This window comes from Ischnura elegans, chromosome 1 (assembly GCF_921293095.1).
Source record: "Ischnura elegans chromosome 1, ioIscEleg1.1, whole genome shotgun sequence".
NCBI classification, from domain to species: Eukaryota; Metazoa; Arthropoda; class Insecta; order Odonata; family Coenagrionidae; genus Ischnura; species Ischnura elegans.
Window position 1 is genome coordinate 20,632,105 of NC_060246.1, and position 19,979 is coordinate 20,652,083.

The window sequence follows — 19,979 nt, forward strand, 5'->3', positions numbered from 1 at the left end:
GAGTATTACGAAATAAAGGTTGATCAAGGCTAATGTAATTTGTATGCGCGCCCTAGTGACAGCTGACATCGCGTGTTGCGCATTGCGCAAAGTAGTCTTTTTACGAGCGGCGAATATTCAGATTCGGTGCAGCAGTTCTTGTTGACCTTGATGTGACGACTCGTTACTGCGATCTTCAGAAGGTGTAATCCTCTGATAGTAAGATGAATTCAATGTTGAGACCTTTGTCACATCCTTCAATTGGGAGGTTCATCTCTAAAATAAATTTAAATAATTCGTATAAGGTAAGGCTATTTGTATTGCTTGTTGTTGATGTGCCCCTCATTCGTTTAAATAATCTCTCCGCTCTTGTTCCATCAGGTCTCTTCGGCATTTTTTTCTGTACAAGTTAATAAAAATGCCAAGTTTTATCCCAATGCCGTGGAGGCAATCCGAGATGTCCCCGATGGTGCCAAGCTGTTAGTTGGAGGTAATATTTTTGAAATCATTGTCAATGCTGACTTTATTGTGGTATCATAGCCGGGTTTTTGATTGCTTCATATTTTTATATTGTGACTGTTATGAATGTTATTTATTTTTATTGCTGTAAAGGTTTCGGTTTATGCGGAATTCCTGAAAATCTTATTTCGGCGTTGCTCGAACTCGGCACCAAAAATTTAACTGTTGTCAGCAATAATGCGGGTGTCGATAATTTTGGCTTGGGCCTTTTGCTGAAGCAGAAGCAAATCAAGCGAATGATTGCATCCTATGTTGGAGAGAATGCCGAATTCGAGCGTCAATTTTTAGCTGGAGAATTAGAAGTGGAACTCACCCCACAGGTTGGTGAATTTTTAGCAGTTGATATTTGGTATATAATTATCTTGGTGAGGTTTCCTTCGCTGCCCTTGAATGTTCTCCAAAGTGGCTTTTGTAGTATTTCGTGGGCGTTTGCTGAGCAATACAAATGCTTAGAGGAGGTGGGAGTTATGGATTTCTATAGCATTCTTTTGAGTTTCATGGACACTTATCTAAGGTTCCTCCAGAAATTGCCTGCATTTTCAATAAGAGTTTGTTTAAAATCCTCATTTTGGGATCGTTCCAATAAGTCATGTCCAAGTGATGCCAAGTATTTCTGTGGTATAAACATACTATGTTGTTGATCTTAATTTTAATAATTGTATTTGTCGTGGCAACACTTAAGTTGTTTACTTAAACTGTGTTATTCTTGCTGAATAAAACCTTGATTAGGTTTTTACTGAAACTGATATTTTACTACAATTTATTCAGCAAGAATTCTTTAGTAAGATGGAACAGCTTTTAAAGCCAGAAAGATTTGATACTGACCCTTCACATGTGGGTGCTGAATCGAAGTGGAAACACTGGAAAAGAACATTTGCTAATTTCCTGGGCCAAGTGAACAAGGTTTCAGAAGATGGTAAACTGCAATTACTCTGCAATTATGTATCTGCTAACGTCTTTCGGTATATTAGTGACTCAGAAAACTACTCAGATGCCATCAAAATACTAGATTCATTATATATCACAAAACGAAATGAAATATTTGCAAGACACTGCCTAGCATCTAGAACTCAGCAGACGGGTGAATCAGTCGATGAATATCTCCAGGTATTAAAACAAATGAGCAAAGATTGTGAATTTCAAGCAGTAACAGCTGATAAATATAAAGATGAGTACATAAGGGATTCTTTCATACGAGGCCTCAAGAGCTCTCGTATTCGAGAAAGATTACTGGAAAACACCAACGTCACATTAGAGAAGGCCCATGACCAGGCTAGGTCACTTGAGCTGGCTGAGCTACATTCAGCATCTTATCTGAATACAGCAGATTCAACTCCTGTTGCTGCTGCTGACCATAGAGAAGATAGCCCTGAAGATACTACAACAACATCAGCTGCCTTGGTACGATCTGAAAAATGTTTCTTTTGTGGTAACAAACGGCACCCAAGGGACTCTTGCCCAGCAAAGGATATTATCTGTAGAGGTTGCGGAAAAAAAGGACATTACCAAAAAGTATGTAAATCAAGATTTAAACATTCATCTACAAATTCAACAGCTTCTACGTCGTTTTTGGCTTCTGCAGTAACAGCACCTCTATGCCTTCAAAAATCCATGACTAAGGTATTGATCAATGGAGTGGAACTAAATGCACTTATCGATACTGGAAGTTCTCTTAGTTTCTTGAATGAACGTTTTGTGGAGAGATGCGGAATAGTCGTTAAGCCTTACTCCGGTAAGATAACCATGGCTAATTCTTCTTTGAGTTCTGATGTTACTGGATGTGGTACGCTGACCTTGAAGATTCAGACCTATACATATGCAAATATTAAGGTGTTAATCATGAAAAATCTGTGTGCTGACTTCCTGATTGGGCACGATCTTCTGAAGAGTCACTCATCTGTAGAAATAGAATTCCATGGAGAACAAACACCTCTTAAAATCTGTTCACTAGCTACTGCTCGAGTTCCAGCAGCATCGCTATTTGCCAATCTCACACCAGACTGCAAACCCGTCATAACTAAGTCAAGACGTCACACAGAATCCGACAAAATATTCATCGCTGCTGAAGTGGAAAAATTGCTCAAAGAAGGTGTAATAGAACCTAGTAACTCACCATGGCGTGCTCAAGTTTTTGTAGTTAAGGGAGAAAATCATAAACCTAGGATGGTAGTTGACTACTCACAAACTATTAATAAATTTACAATGCTTGATGCCTACCCTCTCCCAAGAATAGAGGAGTTGGTACGGAATGTATCACAATACAAGATATTCAGCACCATTGACCTCAAGAGTGCCTATCACCAAGTACCTATTCTAGAATCAGATAAGCCATATACTGCTTTTGAAGCTGCTGGAAAACTTTACCAGTTCCGCAGAATTCCTTTCGGGGTAACTAACGGTGTCCCAGCTTTCCAGAGAAACATTGACAGAATTATCAAGGAAGAAAAGCTCAAAGGTACTTTTCCTTATCTAGATGATGTAACAGTTTGCGGCCATGACCAACAGGAACATGACCAAAATTTGGAAAGATTTTTAGGTGCAGTAGAAAAGTATAATCTGACATTAAACCAAGATAAATGTAAATATTCAACTAAATCTGTGAAAATATTAGGATATCTGATCGAAGATAGAGTTATAAAGCCTGATCCGGATAGGCTTGCACCTTTGATGAACCTACCTGTCCCAAATGACATGCCAGCCCTTCAGAGAACCTTAGGTATGTTTGCTCACTATTGCCGATGGATTCCCAAATTTTCAGAGAAGATTCGCCCTTTTCTGGTAAAAGGACCATTCCCGCTGTCTGAAGAAGCTGTGACAACATTCAATTCACTCAAGAAAGATGTAGCAGAGGCATCACTCTCTGCAATAGAAGAAAATACACCTTTTCGAGTAGAAACTGACGCTTCAGAGTTTGCCATTGGGGCCACCCTGAGTCAAGCCGAACGTCCCATTGCCTTTTTCTCTAGGACACTTAATGCAGCTGAGCAAAGACATTCCTCTGTTGAGAAGGAAGCTTATGCTATTGTGGAATCACTGAGGAACTGGAGACACTACCTTATCGGAAGACATTTTGAGGTCATCACTGACCAGAGGTCAGTTGCCTTCATGTTTGATCAGTATCACTCAAGTAAAATAAAGAATGAGAAAATTATGAGATGGCGACTTGAATTAGCTAATTACAAATTCGATATCGTTTACCGACCAGGCAACCAAAACACAACTGCAGACACAATGTCGAGGATTACAGCAAGTATCTACTTAGAGGGAAGAATGAACCTCAAAGAACTACATGATGCTTTATGTCATCCGGGTGTAACAAGAATGCACCACTGGGTTAGAGCTAAAAACCTGCCCTACACACTAGAAGAAATTAAAGGAGTGATTAATTCTTGCACCTGCTGCAATGAATTAAAACCTCGATTCTGTAGAAATGAAGGGCAGCTTATAAAGGCAACTTCTCCATTTGAGAGATTAAGCTTAGACTTCAAAGGACCCTTACCTAGCTCATCCAAGAACCGTTTTCTACTGACTATTGTTGATGAATATTCAAGGTTCCCTTTTGCATTTCCTTGTACAGATATTTCGGCATCTACTGTTGTGAGAGTATTGACTATGGTGTTTTCGCTCTTTGGTACACCAGCTTATATACATTCCGACAGAGGAGCTTCGTTCATGTCACATGAACTGAAATCATTTCTCACCTCCTTAGGCGTTGCTACAAGTAGAACTACTGCCTACAGCCCCCAAGGAAATGGTCAGGTCGAAAGATACAATGGAATAATATGGAAGACTGTACTTTTGACCTTAAAGTCAAAAGGGTTAAAGACAGAACAATGGGAAGAAGTGCTTCAGTCAGCACTTCACTCTATTAGATCACTGTTGTGCACCTCAACAAATGCTACCCCACATGAACGTATGTTCACTCATCCCAGGAGATCTTTCAATGGTCGCTCCTTGCCTACATGGTTAACTAAACCAGGTCAAGTTTTAATGAAAAACCATTTGCGGCACAGCAAGTATGACCCGATTGTTCAGGAGGTCGAATTAATAGAGGCAAATCCAGACTATGCATATGTAAAGCTTCCCAATGGGCAAGAATCAAGTGTTTCCATTAGACATTTGGCTCCAAGAGGGGACTTCCCAGTCAAGCTTGACGGACCTCCCTTGAGCCCATCTATTGACTCCGGAGAACTGACATCACAAAACTCCTCATGCGACGAAGAGACAGGGCAAGATAAGGGCATACCTAATTCGAGTAAGAGTGTCTCTGAACAACCCAAGAGTCCATCTCCACAGAAAGGTTCTCCACGTGGACGGCAGCGAAGGCTACCAGCTTATCTAAATGACTACATCAGATACTAATCGATTTTTAGTGGGGGTGAATGTGGTATAAACATACTATGTTGTTGATCTTAATTTTAATAATTGTATTTGTCGTGGCAACACTTAAGTTGTTTACTTAAACTGTGTTATTCTTGCTGAATAAAACCTTGATTAGGTTTTTACTGAAACTGATATTTTACTACAATTTCCCTGACCCTGTAGATAAATTTAGGGAAATTACTGTAAGGAAATTGTCAGTGCTTGGCTATATGAATATGAAGGTTCATCGCACCTCTACTGCGGCAAACTCTTTGTACACAAACTTATTACTGCTTCCTCTAATCACCGCCTTTAATTCTCTCGGACGGGGTAGCTAGGTTTAAATTTCTTCATGTTGATTGATACAGTATAATAACTGAGATATGAATAAAAACTTTGTTTTGATTGGCCAACAGATGTCCCACCAATGAGAGAGATCATTTTTTGATCTAGGCAACAGGAGGTATAATTGCGAATGATTTTTTTTTAATGCTTCTTCTGGTACGAGTATTACTCCTTAAGTATGGGAACTTGTGATAGATGAGGACTCATGGCTTTTAACTTTGTACTTATTAATTTTTTTTAACCAATGCCAATATGAGCAATCCTAACAGAATATGCTTACAGGATCAGGGGCAATCGTGTCGTGTGAGCAAACCTTTTCATGGTCTAAGCAGACACATATGACATAGATTTAACAGCCGTTATTAAAGTCCCTCAATATTTTTTGATTTAATCTTCTATTCTTGCCACTGACCAGCTTCTCCTTCCCATAATCTATTGAAACTTGAAAATAAATCCACATAAAATGTCATGTAGATCAACTGATGTCATACTGAAGCTCATGTGATCATGAAAATTATCAGGGTGTACAAGGTTTATACGACTTCCAAAAGAGACTGCGAAATACACATGCAGAAAAGTATAAGCGAAGCTTTCTTTTGACGTACCAAAATGCTCAAAAGTAAGCATTTGAAGAGAGCTGGTCAATGGGGTCGAAAAAAAATCCCATTTGGTGATTTCCCTTTGCGATTAGGAAATCTTGTATGAAGAGCATTCACTGAGAATTCATTTTCGCCCTCAGCAATGTACTGGCACTAACCATTGGCAGCTATGTATACAAATGCTCAAACAATTGTTTAGGATGGCAATCCAAGGCTGTTCTTTGGCATTTCTTAAGCATTTGCCTGTTAGCCTTTGGCGAGTGCTCGTAAATGCCTGAGGTACTCCTAACCGGGCATGGTGAAAGCATGTAGAAGGGGTTTACTCAAGAAAAGTCCAAAGAGGACTTTGCATTGCCCTATGTACACTCAACAATCACTGAAATTCACAGGGAATGTCTGGCAAAAGCTTTACTGCCCATTATCTTTCCTCAAAAAACCACCTGGTTATAGTTAAAGTTGTGACCCAAATGCAAGTCACCTGACTTAACTTACCAGGTTCAATTTGTTTCTCATATTGAATTGCATTCACTACAGGCAGCAGTAATAAACTGGCTTGAATATAAAACCTCCAATTTAAGTAGCATTCTAAAATCCTATGACTCCATCCCTTTGAAGTTTCTCTATCATCAGTCCATTGCCCCCTGATACCACACTTGGAGCTTGCAGAAACGTAGGTAGCATAATATGCTTAATCTCATGTATGACCAAAGGTTCTTATTCTATTCTAATCTATTCAATTCCAGTGGCAATGGTATTAGAATCTATGTGGGATCTACCGTATTTGAATGTAGGTTTTCGCAGCGAGGGGCATCATTGCTAATGGCTTCCGGGTGCAGTTGCGTGTTGCGCTCTGTCTTGCAAGCTTTCGCATCCGTTACAGGGCTTGGAAGCAAGAAACCTTGCTAGACAAAGCGCAACACGCAGCTGCACCCGGAAGCCATTAGCAATGATCTACTGTATTTGTCTGAATATAGTCCCCCCTTTTTTTCCAACAAAACCCATGATAAAAGTAAAGGGGGGGACTGTATTTTCAAATGCCCTTTTTAAATTTTTCCCGGAAACTGAGGCCTCAAAATTAGGGGGGGACAATATTCGGAGAAATACGATATGTACGTTCATAGCGCATTGGCTCCTTAAAAATACACATATATTCTTATTAGGAGGGGAATAAAATAATTTCTGGATAATTGAAATGATAATTTATTTTCCGAGTCTCATCTCTCCCTCTCAGCTATTATTTATTTCTCCACACAGACTTTTCTCTGAATCGTTCTTCAGGACCCAAAAGTGGTCAAGAAACTATTCTCTTGCTAGTCGAGAACCAGGTTGTTTCAGATGTAAGCAAATGGTTCTGTTGAGCAATTAGAGCATGGTCAAATAGATCCTTGCAAATGTGTCTTTTGGTCAATTAGGTGTTTATACACAGCCAGACTCACTAGCGTGCATTACAATTCAATACTGGTGCTGGATAGATAGTTATGTATGGTCTGTTTAAAACTATGTGGCCCCTGAATGCACAGAACTTGAGCAAGTGAGTGAAGTACCCATGAATTCCACTATGGGGGATTAGTGCTTGTGGAGGGGAAGCAAAGTGCTTCATACTGAGGCAATTGAAATTGCCAACCTGCACATTTTTTGTACAATTTGTCCTTGCATGCGTGGGAGTCTAAAATAAAAAACACAAATCCCCCCCCAGGGTACGTTGGCAGAGCGGCTGAGAGCAGGGGGAGCTGGAATACCAGCCTTCTTCACCACTGCGGCGTACGGCACTCTGATCCATGAAGGTGGGGCTCCCATCAAATATGTGCCAAATGGTGGTGGCCAGGTAAGTTGCAATTGAGAGTAAGGTTTGGCATTCATCCCAGCTCTTTTTCAAGGGAGTGCTTATAACCTTGACTCTTGGCAGGTGGAAATTGCGAGCTCCCCGAGAGAGCAGCGAACTTTTGGGGATCGTCAATACATCATGGAGGAGGCCATCACGGGAGACTTTGCCCTGGTCAAAGCTTGGAAGGCCGATAAAGCTGGGAATTTGGTATTCAGGTACTTACTATAGCTCAGCAGCAGACCTTAAAAGGAACCTCGGTCTCTCAGTTATAAGGAAGCAATTAACAACTACAATTTACACCTCCATTTCAAAGGGCAAATTGTGGATTTCAGTCCATCTGAGATGGTATTATAAAGAGATGAAGGACAGTGTAGGTAGACTTTATAATTTATTTTACATGCATTTACAGTTGGAGGAATACATTGAGGATCGGGTTGGTGTGGTGGCTAGAGTGTTGGCTTCACACCCCATGGGCTCGGGTTCAAATCTCAGTGGTGGCAGAGAATTTTCAGAGACTGCCCGATCCCTGCTTGAATGTTATGTGGAGGAATTTCAAGGACAACACTCCGTCCGTCGGATGGGACGTTAAGCCGTGGTCCCTTTAGCGCCTTTCGTTAAGAGCAGGCTAATGCCGACGCCGGTTTTCTCTCCACCCTTCCTTCCACACCCTTCCCTTGTGGCGCAAATGACCTCAGCTGTCAGTCCCCTCCTCCAAATAACCAGGAATATTTTTCTGGTGGCAGAGGGTGAGGGAGACTTTTTTTTACTTTGATTCTTCTCTCGCAGGAAAACAGCTCGGAATTTCAATCCTCCGATGTGCAAAGCAGGGAAGGTGACAATTGCTGAAGTGGAGGAGATTGTTGAAGTGGGCGAGATCCCTCCAGAGGATGTGCACATCCCGAGTATCTACGTGCAGCGCATCTTCCAAGGAACCAACTATGAGAAGAGGATCGAGGTAAGATTTGTTTGGGATCCATTAATGTGCTCACTGGTGCAAAGTGTAATCTATCTTCCATGGCAGCTTGTGCTGCACCCACGGGTGAGTCACAGGCGGACTTCATTCTTCACAGTATGACCCAGCGGAGGTACTATGTGGGAAAAAATATAATAAAGCTTGTGCTTCCCCTAGTGGTCTACAAAGATATCTGATTAAACACTGATGGTATATTATTCTTTAGCCTAATGTAAGACATGGGAATTGCAAACATGTCACATCACTTTCCTTTATTGCAAAGGACAAATTGGGGAGAGAATACCCAAAGCTTGCCTACCCCAAGTGGAATTCTCAGTAGTCACCTGAATAGTTACTCATTATTTAATTCTCATTTAATTAATGCCTTTAAAACAAATCATTTTATCTTCTTGGTGAAAATTCTCATCATTTTTCCCTTCTCCCCTTCAAATATTATTATTGTTCCTCTTGCTCTTGATGAAGGTTCAGTGGTTCAATCAGAGTTACTTTTGTCCCTGGAAACCTTTGAATTTTAAATGGGACATTACAAAGGCATTAAATAATCAAATATCTGATGTTTGGGAGAGACAAGCAGCTGATATTCACTTTTCAACTAATGCGCTGCAAAAAATGAAGATGACGCAGTGTTTGAATTTTCCTTGTCTTGACTGAGGCTTAAGAATATTACACCATCAAAAAGGTTACCGATTTTCTCATAGACTGATTAGTAGTGGCACAAACTTTGCTGGGATACTATTTGCTGGTGGAGTACGGAGTTTGGTATCTTTAGAGGATGATTGACAGCTTATAGTGTGACCAACATTCATATAAGATATGTAATTTGGCCATGAAAAGGCTAGCTAATCAGTGAAGACTTAATATGCAAGCTTAGGTATTAGAGGGACCCCTTATGATACAAATTTTATGGCTTTTTTTTACCAGATGATTGAGTTAAAATTGTTAAGTTTTCATTGATTTATTAAGTATACATACAAGAATATTTTGCGGCTGCATGCATTGAATGGTGGAGTAGAGCAACTTTGCATGGTTTTGCCACTTTCACATGAATACTATTAGATAGTGATAATGTAGACACCAGCCTTTGGAATGGGATTTCTGTTTGACATTAATATTATTAAGCATAACTATTTCACGTTATGTACTCTATTTTTATTTGTGATCATACTCCTAGTTGTAGTCTGTGAAGTTCACTTCCACTTGGTCTCTTCTTTATGATTTTGTGAGCTTTCATACATTCAACTGCGATGGAATCAATGTAAACAAAGTCCTCCCTCCAATCAGTATTATTTTGTCTCTGTTTTTTTTTCTTCAACATCTTACAAATTGGAATGCCATCAAAACATACTTTTTTAAACAAATTTGCATTATTTTGCAATCATTGTGGCATGAAACAAAATGTTTTGGAAAAAGATGGTCGTTGTGATTTGTGGAGGCAATTTATGCTGAAATTAACAGCATTAACATCAACAGTGGATTATTGATTATCTAGAAAACTGCTGCACATTTTAAATTCTAAGTTCATTTTTTTGGATGATTAATGTAGCTTTTATTTTTTTTAAATAACCACTTATTACAATCCTTAAGTTTTGTCAGCTGCATAAGCCGCAGATACATTTTCTCATTCAATACCTTTCTTCATAGACGATGACCGTATACTTCCTATGTGAACTCCACTTCATTGTGTTACCTATGTTGCAATGAGTTTTAGTGATAGTGTTGGATGTGATTTTGTTGGGAGTTCTATTTTATCCCAAAATATCATAGTTGATCGGGGACCACGCATCACAAAAATTAAGCTTTTATTGACAATAGTAACAGTATAATACTTTCAGCTATAAGCTCAAGAAGATATAAGCTCAATGGTATACATAATTAAATTTTAGAATAAGAGCAATCTATCACCTTTGCACAAATTGTTGCTATAAAGCCTATGCAAATCCTTTTTATCTATTAGTTTTAATGTCTTCAAGATTGTTTCTTTTCTTTTCCATCATATGCCTCCTGTATTTTTTCTCCATCCTCAAAGCCTGTAGTTTCTGAGTGCGTCTATTATCTCCTGTTTATTTATTGGTGCTGTTTGTATTTTCTCAGAGGCTGACCCTGAAGAAGAAACAGCGTGCATCATCGATAGCAGCTACCAATCCGATGGTTGCCATGCGGGAGCGAATTGTGAAACGAGCAGCTGTTGAATTCCGGGACGGAATGTATGGTATCCTTTACTCTCAGTTGCCTATTCAAATCTTTGCCTCTCATATTCATTACTCCTATGGGAGCTATAAGTGTACATAATTGAAGCTGTTGTACCAGTTAACCTAGTCAGAACAATTATGCATGTGACCTTACCTTATGATTAATATCCAAGCACTCTTTCATCTTTTCCTTCATCAGCTCAACATATTGTCTAGTACATACTTTTCATCCAGTCCATCAACCATTTTCTTTTCCATCTAATGTCTTGCACTTCTTATTCACCATTTTCAGTATTATATTGTCCTTCTCTCACTGCAATGCCTACAGCAATTATTTTGCAAAGCGGGATTAGGATACATGCCCACTTAAAAAACACCTCTGTCATTCTTTATCCGAGTTGCTGAAAGGCCATCCTGTTTCTCTCACATGCTCAGAATCACTGCCATTGCACTCAAGTTTCTGAACTCCACAGAATCCAGGTCTCAGAATCAATATGCTTACATGTAAACTGCATATTAAATTAAAAAGAAAGGAAGAGGTGTACTTAAACCAACCGCAAAAATATTAGACACCAAACTCTATGTTGCAAAATTGTGAACCTTGATCAGTTTACTGCTGCCATAATTAATTGCTGCCTCGGATGCACCAATAGGTTTTGGAGAAGGAAGCTTGAACTGTTGAATCTGGCCTCTGCAGTATTTCCATCATTCAAAATTTTCTTCCTTAACGTCATGTGCAGCCAACCTTGGAATAGGTATCCCAATGCTTGCCAGCAACTACATTCCTGAGGGCATGACAGTTCACCTTCAGAGCGAGAATGGACTGTTGGGCCTGGGGCCTTTCCCGGAGGAAGGACAACAGGTAGGTGAATACCCTCATAGGGAATAAAAACCTACTTTCATTATCGTGTCCTCTTTTTTGGCGAATTCAATGTCTGTTAAATTTTTCCAGGATGCAGATTTGATCAATGCAGGCAAGGAAACTGTGACTGCATTGCCTGGAGCTGCGTTCTTCTCCAGTGATGAAAGTTTTGCCATGATCCGTGGGTTAGTACTTTGTGGATATGGATTGAATTTTTTGCTTTTTTTATGGAGTAGAAGATAATAAATCATGTGTACTTTTATATAAGGCAATAGGTACTTTTTTTAGGGGCCAATGAGCTCATTCGATAATATTTTTTGACCCTTGATTGCAATAGAGTTTGCAAAATGAAAAGATCCGTATTTTTTAATTTTTTGATCTGTTGCTTACTTCTCGAGCTATTCACAACAAATAATTAATGGCCTTAGCCTTTTCACAGTTAGGTATGATGATCTCATGCCGACTGGGTTACTGCTTCTGAACTTCTTTACACCATTTAGGATGGGCCTCGCACTGTTTGTTGTAGTTTATACACTTGTAAGCAATTTGTTCCCATAATCTGTGGTTCTCCCCACATGAGTTTATCATGTGGAACAATGTGTGTGTTTATTCTGTTACCATCACCTACTGAAGCATTTTATTTTTATTTTAAATTCGAGAGAGTGGCTGAATGGTAAAGATTTTTTTCATCATTACTTATCGACTGAATCCCCTTCCATCATTTAATAACTTATCTACAAAACCCTTCCTTTAACTGAATTATTTCGACAAAATGTGATTTTGGGACATAGTGAACAACTCCATATTTTGCTGATGACATGTGGTCACGTGAAAATTATAAATATCCAACGTTTGACATTCCTATCAATTGAAGCCATTTTTGTGAAATCATGTATTGGCACAATTTTACCTGCTCGTTTATAAGTTAGAAAGATCTCTCAAACAAATTTCACAGTCTGAATAGCATTACCCTCTCCAGAAATGTTTGGGAATATTCATGTACTGTCATGGTGAGTAATATGCAATTGATGATTGAAATTGTGTAAAAGCACCTAGTATGCAGAACTCTTCCAAGCTTTTATTATTCATCCTGACTGAGGAGAAAGCCCAAAAATGTATCAAAAGAGATGGATATACTAAATCCATTTAAGGTTACATATTATGTCACAAATTTTTACCTTGGTACATGTGTGTCCTGCTTTCCCTATTTATATGTACGTGAGGGTAGTAATCAGTAGCATAATAGTATAGTATTGGGAGGGACGGGCTTGGGCAGTGGCTGGCAGTTATTCCAACGAACTGATAATTTAACTAAGAATATTCAAAGCTCCTCTGTATCAGCCGATTTTATTTTGTGCCTACATATTTTCTTGAAAATTATGTCACATTTGCTTGCCGGAGAGAGAATTCATTATAGGGTGATGTGGGTGTAACTTTTCTCTGGATGTCACTGTGTGGCCTGAGAGTAACCACCATCAGTTTTTTGCAATGGTAATTTACCTTTTGGAAACTGATCAAATTTTCTCTCCAAATTTTGAATGTATCTAGCATTCTATGATTGCTATCCAGGTTGGTTAATTGTATTGCCTTAAGGCCTACAAATTATGTACCAAGCTAGGAATTTATCCTAAGTGCAACATTCTCAGAATATGTTGTTCCTATTGATTTTGTTGATGGGGCTGTAATTTTTTTGCAGTGGCCACGTGGACATAACAATCCTTGGGGCGATGCAAGTGTCGCAGACGGGTGATTTGGCCAACTGGATGATCCCTGTAAGTTGTTTTGCCCTCCCGTTAGTTGTCCAAGGTGGCAGCTTCGCAATTATTAAGCCCTTATATTCTTATGGGAAACAATTGTTGTTATTTGTATGATGGAGCTTGTGATTCCCAGGAAATAAATATTGTTGAAATTAGTGATGGGTCGATTCCAAAATTTTATCGATTCCGATCCCGATTCCGATTCTGACATTTCGATTCCGATTCTACCGATACCGATTCCATCGATTCTGACACCATAGGCTCCAAGAAAAATAGGCAACAAGACAACCACTTAAAAAAATGTTACTCTGTGAAAGAATCAGTTGACAAAAGCATCTTTCATATCATCACTATGTAATCAAAATGTAATAGTTAAATTTTAAAACAGAACATACCTGAAAAGTGGTGTTACCTCATAGGTATTACTTTAGAATATTAGCACTCATGTTTAAATTTAAAATAAAAGTATCTCCTTTAATATCTATCTTATATTGAAAATATCTTATCATTATCAATAATGTCTCACAAATTTAGTCTGCATTTGCTCCTTTGGAATATAATAGGGATGAGCAAGTAGCACTTTTTGATCTCGAGTCGAGTTGAAAATTACTCGCGAGTATTGAGTCGAGTATGATAATTTCTGAACCAGGCAATACAGCAATGCATACTACAATATATTCTACTCCGATTTTCTATGATGAATGTATAGCCTAATGTAAGAAGGAAAATATAATGAGGATCGTTGATGGTTATTGTCAGAAGTAAGAGATGAATGAAAATTTATGTGTCTTCAATAGTTCCATTGGCACAATTGAAATTAATTAACTCCAAGTAATATGTCGACCATATATATGTATCCTAACTAAAAGGGAGAGCCCTGAGTACAGTCATTTTCACCGCTATAATAAAGATTACATACTACGTAGGTATATGAATCATGTAATATTTGGCCCTTTCAAATTCCCCAGCAGAAAAATCAATTACTCTACATGCTCAGCCAGCAGGTTTTGACGTCTCCATGTTACAGTATTACTGCCTGCAGAAAATTGCCTTTTGGTACACACTTGTGTGACTGGGCAAGTACTTTCCTACCAAAATTGCAAGATTTTGGAAACATTGGAATTTTAATTAAAAATTATATCAACGATTTTTATGGATCTTGAATCTTCATGGAATTCAAGTGGACAACGATAGAACTAAGCTTTAGTTTTGTAGAGACAAAACATATTCTATACATCTCATGTCATTTAATCAACCTTAAAAACTCTTGTTTTTTTAAGTTCAAGAAAGAAACTAAACGCTACAAATGAATATCACATCGGACGGACGCAGTAATAAAAAAGGCTAAAAGAGCCTTGTGATGTGAAAACTCCCCTTTCCACGCGACTCACCTCGGCGAAGATGGAAAGGAAAAAAGGGTATCGGTTGTTGCCTTTCACGGAAACAGTTCATTTTTCTCTCTCTTATGCATGCCGCCTTAATCTCTTCACACCCGAGCCGTATTTCTTATGCGCGGGATGGTTTCGAAAAATATCCAATCCTTAGTATTTTCACTCGAGTAATGCGCTAAATGGTCAAGTCGATCTATACATAATCCTTTTTAACATCCTCAGTTTAGTGTTTTTAGTCAATGAAGACGATTATCCATGCTTTAAATGACGATTTTCAAGACTAAAGTTTTAAAAAACTTGAAAAATCGGCCTCAGTTACCGAGCCTCAGAGTTCCGCAGCGATCGATCGAAAAAATCGGCGATTGAAAAGATCGCTCTTATTTCCTTTGTCGCAAACTTTTTTTTCCAAGATTTCTACTTAGTACTCTTTAGAAATCTCTACTTTTTATTGTGGTTCAAATTTTCCAAGTTATATTTTTCGTAAACGAAAGATAATGTCTACTTTATGTCAAATTTCACGAGAAAAATGGGTCGGCCATTTTGCGTTGTAAAACCAGACGGATGTGAGCCAAAATCTTCAAAAGGAATGGAAAGTATAGGCAAAGCACCAAGTCAAAGGAATATTCCGTTTTTTATTCCATAAAACTCATGCCAACGCAGCACCACCTGTATAAATTCAAATATTTTTTGAGGAAAAAAGATATCTCGCGTGGCATTGAAAAATTGGCCATGTTTGGGCCACTGTATCTCACTAAAGGGTCGTATTTTTGTAAAATGGCATATAAATCTATATCTGGTAATGATTTATGAGTATTTACGCTAATTTTCAAGTCTCTATCCCCAAAATCACTATGGACTTTATTCCAGCTTTTTCCGATTTCGGACCAGTGTGCGCCGGGTCGGAAGACGATCGGCCGCCGCGGCTGGCATAAAGGTATTCGGCGCCCACGTCGACAACTACAGTGTATTCGGCAAGCTGAAACTACCAGGCCAAGGCATTAGAATGACTCTTCGGCTTTATTAACTGTATTATTACATGAGTTTCATGATGGCGTTTCCTGTCGGTAGATTGCTGGACTAGCCTCGAAAGCTCTGTAACCGTAACTACTCGACTCGGCATTCGTAATGCTACTCGAAACGCACGAATCGAGTACCAACTACTCAACTCGAAACGAAATTTCGAAAACTCGCACATCCCTAGAAGATGGTTTTGTTATTACAATTACATGGCGCGAAAATTCAAATGGCTGTTGGAAACGCGGCCGTATATAAATTTTTACTTTTAAGTACTACTGGAATCGGAATCGATTTTTCACCTTGGCAAGTACTCATTTTCGATTCCGGTTCTTGGCCGAGAATCGAAGAATCGAGGAATCGAACCGACCCATCACTAGTTGAAATCTTTTTGGACCTTCCATTTGGTCTGCAAAATAGCCCATGCTGGTTTTTTAACACGCAATCCTCGCATTATGCTGGCTTATTGTGACTGTGCTTACTCACTCTATGTTAATGGGGTGATTAGAATTGCTATTGAGGTGTTGGCCTTATTTCCATTCCAGTTAGAGCATGTTGCAAATGATTCATTTATTCAGTCTATCCCTTAGACGTATAAAATTTCAAAGATCTGTAGTCCTCAACAGCTGGAATGAAAGGGTTGATCGTTCTTGAAGTGGTGAAGTAAGGCTGTGAGGACATTGACTGCACCTCTTTCTCATATGCTGGTACTTGTAGGGGAAGCTGGTGAAAGGCATGGGTGGTGCCATGGACCTGGTCGCTGCAGCGGGCACCAAAGTGGTGATCACAATGGAGCACACGGCCAAAGGGGGTGCCCACAAAATTCTGCGAGAATGCTCACTGCCATTGACGGGGAAGGGATGCGTGGACATGATCATCACGGAGAAGGTTCGTGCGTGCATCTCAATGAGGATGGGTTCATCTCTCTGCAGTCAATGGAATGACCTGCTCTGGTCCCACTTTCACCTTTGCTCCTACCCACCCTACATTTTATCAATGTGTATTAAAAATTAATAATTTTGTTAGAGGGTGAGATTATGCTCGACCCATATATATAAAATATCTGGCTGTGTTTCCGTTCGGTTTGACATACAATTAGATTGCTAAATATTGTTTCTTTAATCTGAACATCTGAGTGCATTTTAATGCATTTATCTTCCTCAGGAATTGTATTTAGTGTAATGGATACATAGATGAAGAGGGGCATTCTAGTGGTGCTGGTTTTGTTTCTTGACAGCCATGCACAAATCCTTTATTCATAATGCCTTCTCTCTCGTAAGTAATTTCCTCTGATTGTAACCAAATGGGAGCTTTTCTTTTGGACGCAATGTCAGGACTCAAAGCCTATAGCCCATCTTTCTATTCATTTGTGTAATTAGTCTCTCTTCTGTGACCAGGGTGTGTTTGATGTGGATCGTGAGAGGGGTTTGGTGCTCAAGGAAATTGCTGACGGTGTGACAGTTGAGGACATTATCCAAAGCACTGGTGCAGAGTTTGAAGTTGCACAAGACCTCAAGCCAATGGCTGGTCAGGACGTGTGAGTCGATTGGGTGGCAACAGTTGCGGTAAAATGTGCCTCGTCAGATGCAAAGAAGACTTGTTGTAAGTGCATCCCCCCTCCCCCCACCCCATTCAACCCTTCTCCCAACCTTTCTAGCCACCATCATCAGTTTGTAGAAATCCAACCCATATGCTTCTACAAGTTTTTATTTGTCCTCTTGGGTGTTTTTCCCACAAAAGTCACTGTATTTACAATAGGCTATATTGGTTAGCATATCAATGTACCTGCAAGTATTTTTAATTTTTGTTCTCCTAAAATTGGTTCAATTTTTTGGTATCATTTTTGCAGGAAAAACTGTTGACAGGCACTGTAAATATATTGTTGTATTATCGTAAGATCTGTGAGAAATTTGGTAGATGTGTAGCAATGTGCCTTAACATTTTTAGAGACGTTTGTAGTGGAGGAAAGATGTCGTATGTCCGGTGGATTGTATTTTATGTGTTGTGTTTTGCGAAGAATCACAACCAGTGTGAACGCTGAAAATGGATTGCATATTCAGGGTTCATACTGGTTAGTGAAATCATTGAAATGTCAGGGAAATTAGGTTATGGTTGTGGGAAAAATTACTGATGCATAGGGAAAACATGAAATTCGTTGTTGAGCTCGGGGTGGGTTGATGTATCTGTGCTGTGAGGTGAGCGTTTTGTTGCTGTCCTGTAGACTTGTTGCTACCTGACTTTATTTCTTCCTCTGGTACAACTGCTTGACTTTATTTCATTATAAATAACGAATTGCTGAATTTTTCCATAAAATCCCTAATTAGTAGGGATTTACCATTAATACCAAGTCAGGGAAATTTCATTGATGGGTATTGGAAATCAGGGAAAAGTCAGGGATATTGAAAATGGAGGCTGGTATGTATCCTGATAGTGCTCTGTGCAGGGCCCAGAAAGCAAAAGGTCTAATGTTCGCTTCCTGGTCGAGTTGGTGATTTTGTCCCATTTGGTATTGAACGTGCATTTCACTGCCATTCATATGGCAGTTTTGAATTTCATCACATTTTAATGCAGCAGATAATTTGTCAACCCTCCTATAAGAAATTCAGAGTATGCATACAAATCCAAGGGGGAGAACAAGAACTAGCTTCACTCATGAATTAAACTAGTAATCAAATTTGAAGACCTGTCATTGGGATTGCACCCTTTTGATGATCTGAATGTGTTCAGCAAATGAATTACAGGCTGTCCCCACAGGAGTTATATACAGATTTAACATATTGAAAGCACTTATCTATTTCCACAATTATTCATTTCTTCCAAACCAGGTTTCTACACACATTGCCATTTTCAAGTTTTTTCTGTGCACTATGCCATGAAAATGGCATCATGTGCAGAAATCTGAGTTGGTAGAAAAAATAAAAGCGTGGTAAGTAAAAACAATAAAAAATTAATTTTTTACCCCTCTACTTAAATTTAGCTTTCATCCCTTCTGGAGTTAAGGTTGTGGCTGTGTTGAGATGCAGTTAATGACGGCCGCACTTAATGAATCCAGCTCTAAACATTAAAACTTGTGCATTTCATTCCAATAAATGTTGTCATCTCCTGCAAGTATTTCTTGCCTTGTTCTTTAGCGATAAGAATGGAAGGTCCTTCTTGTGTGAGAGGAATATGTATGAACCATCAGCTATGAATATGATACCTCTTTTCACAATCAATATGTACTTATGCTTATAATAGTGGCCAGTAATGGATCCAGGATAGGAATAAGGGAGGGAGGGCAAGTGGGGGTAACCTCCCGGCAGTAGTGGGGGTCCGAAAAAAATTACCATTCTATCTAGTGTAAATTGGATACCCAAGGGGGGGGCACTAGATCCGCCACTGATAGTGGCATACCGCTTCAATATAATGTCCGATAATGATGCACAACCTTAATCCATTTTGTGGCAGCTTGTGAACATTTTCAGAGGAATATAATTTCCTTAATTTCTATCATAATCGTGTCACCAAGAATGTGTTGAAATATGGATTATTAGAATGGAGGACTTTCCACCTGTTTGAAGGTACTTGTCCATATTCCTGAGCAATAACTACGAAAATTTGAAATCATTAAATGCTCTCACTTATCTGTTTTTCAGGAATATGCATAGAGAAGGATGAATTGAGTCTGCATTCTGGGATTTGATCTGAACTGTGTTAAGTTTTTCTGTTTATTTTTTTAAAACTTTATTGTGTTGTTCTTTTCATTGCATATACTTTACTTGCATAAAGATGTATCAATAAGACTTATCATATATTAATGGTATGGTTTTATGTGTAATATTACGTTTATGTGTGTCCATGCGTATGCAACATATTATGCATCAACTTATGAATGCACACATTGTGCTTTCATATGCATTCTTTCTCACATATCCTATGATATTTGTTTAATTGCTTCATATGGTTACAGTAAAATGCTGTTATTGAGTCAATGTAAATATTTTATCTGATGATTCTTTGTACAAATGTTTAAGTGGCTCAATGATGTACTGAATATACAATTTGTATTTTTTTACAATATTAAAGGTCTCTACTTGTTTTAAAAATATAATCTACTTTAATGGTTTTGTCCACACAATAGTATTTTAGGCTTTGGTTTAATTTCGTTTTCTTTGATGAAGGAAA

The 19,979-nt window shown here is 38.8% G+C and overlaps 1 protein-coding gene across 1 annotated transcript; it reads left to right on the forward strand.

The window, feature by feature from the left end:
* Positions 1-93: 93 nt before the first annotated feature.
* Positions 94-19,902, forward strand: LOC124156676 (succinyl-CoA:3-ketoacid coenzyme A transferase 1, mitochondrial). Its single transcript, XM_046531321.1, has 13 exons — positions 94-284; positions 361-469; positions 592-818; positions 7,501-7,629; positions 7,711-7,844; positions 8,416-8,584; positions 10,694-10,811; positions 11,532-11,653; positions 11,744-11,838; positions 13,350-13,425; positions 16,533-16,703; positions 17,213-17,417; positions 19,451-19,902. The coding sequence occupies exons 1-12, from the start codon at positions 204-206 to the stop codon at positions 17,354-17,356; spliced, it is 1,575 nt and encodes a 524-aa protein (XP_046387277.1). The 5' UTR covers positions 94-203; the 3' UTR covers positions 17,357-17,417; positions 19,451-19,902.
* Positions 19,903-19,979: the final 77 nt, after the last annotated feature.

Excerpts from the sequence above, each read along its gene's own strand:
- LOC124156676 (XM_046531321.1), top strand. The coding sequence starts at position 204 with ATGAATTCAATGTTGAGACCTTTGTCACATCCTTCAATTGGGAGGTTC. Across the intron at positions 8,585-10,693 it reads ACTATGAGAAGAGGATCGAG|AGGCTGACCCTGAAGAAGAA; the intron begins GTAAGATTTGTT and ends GTATTTTCTCAG. Across the intron at positions 16,704-17,212 it reads ACATGATCATCACGGAGAAG|GGTGTGTTTGATGTGGATCG; the intron begins GTTCGTGCGTGC and ends TTCTGTGACCAG.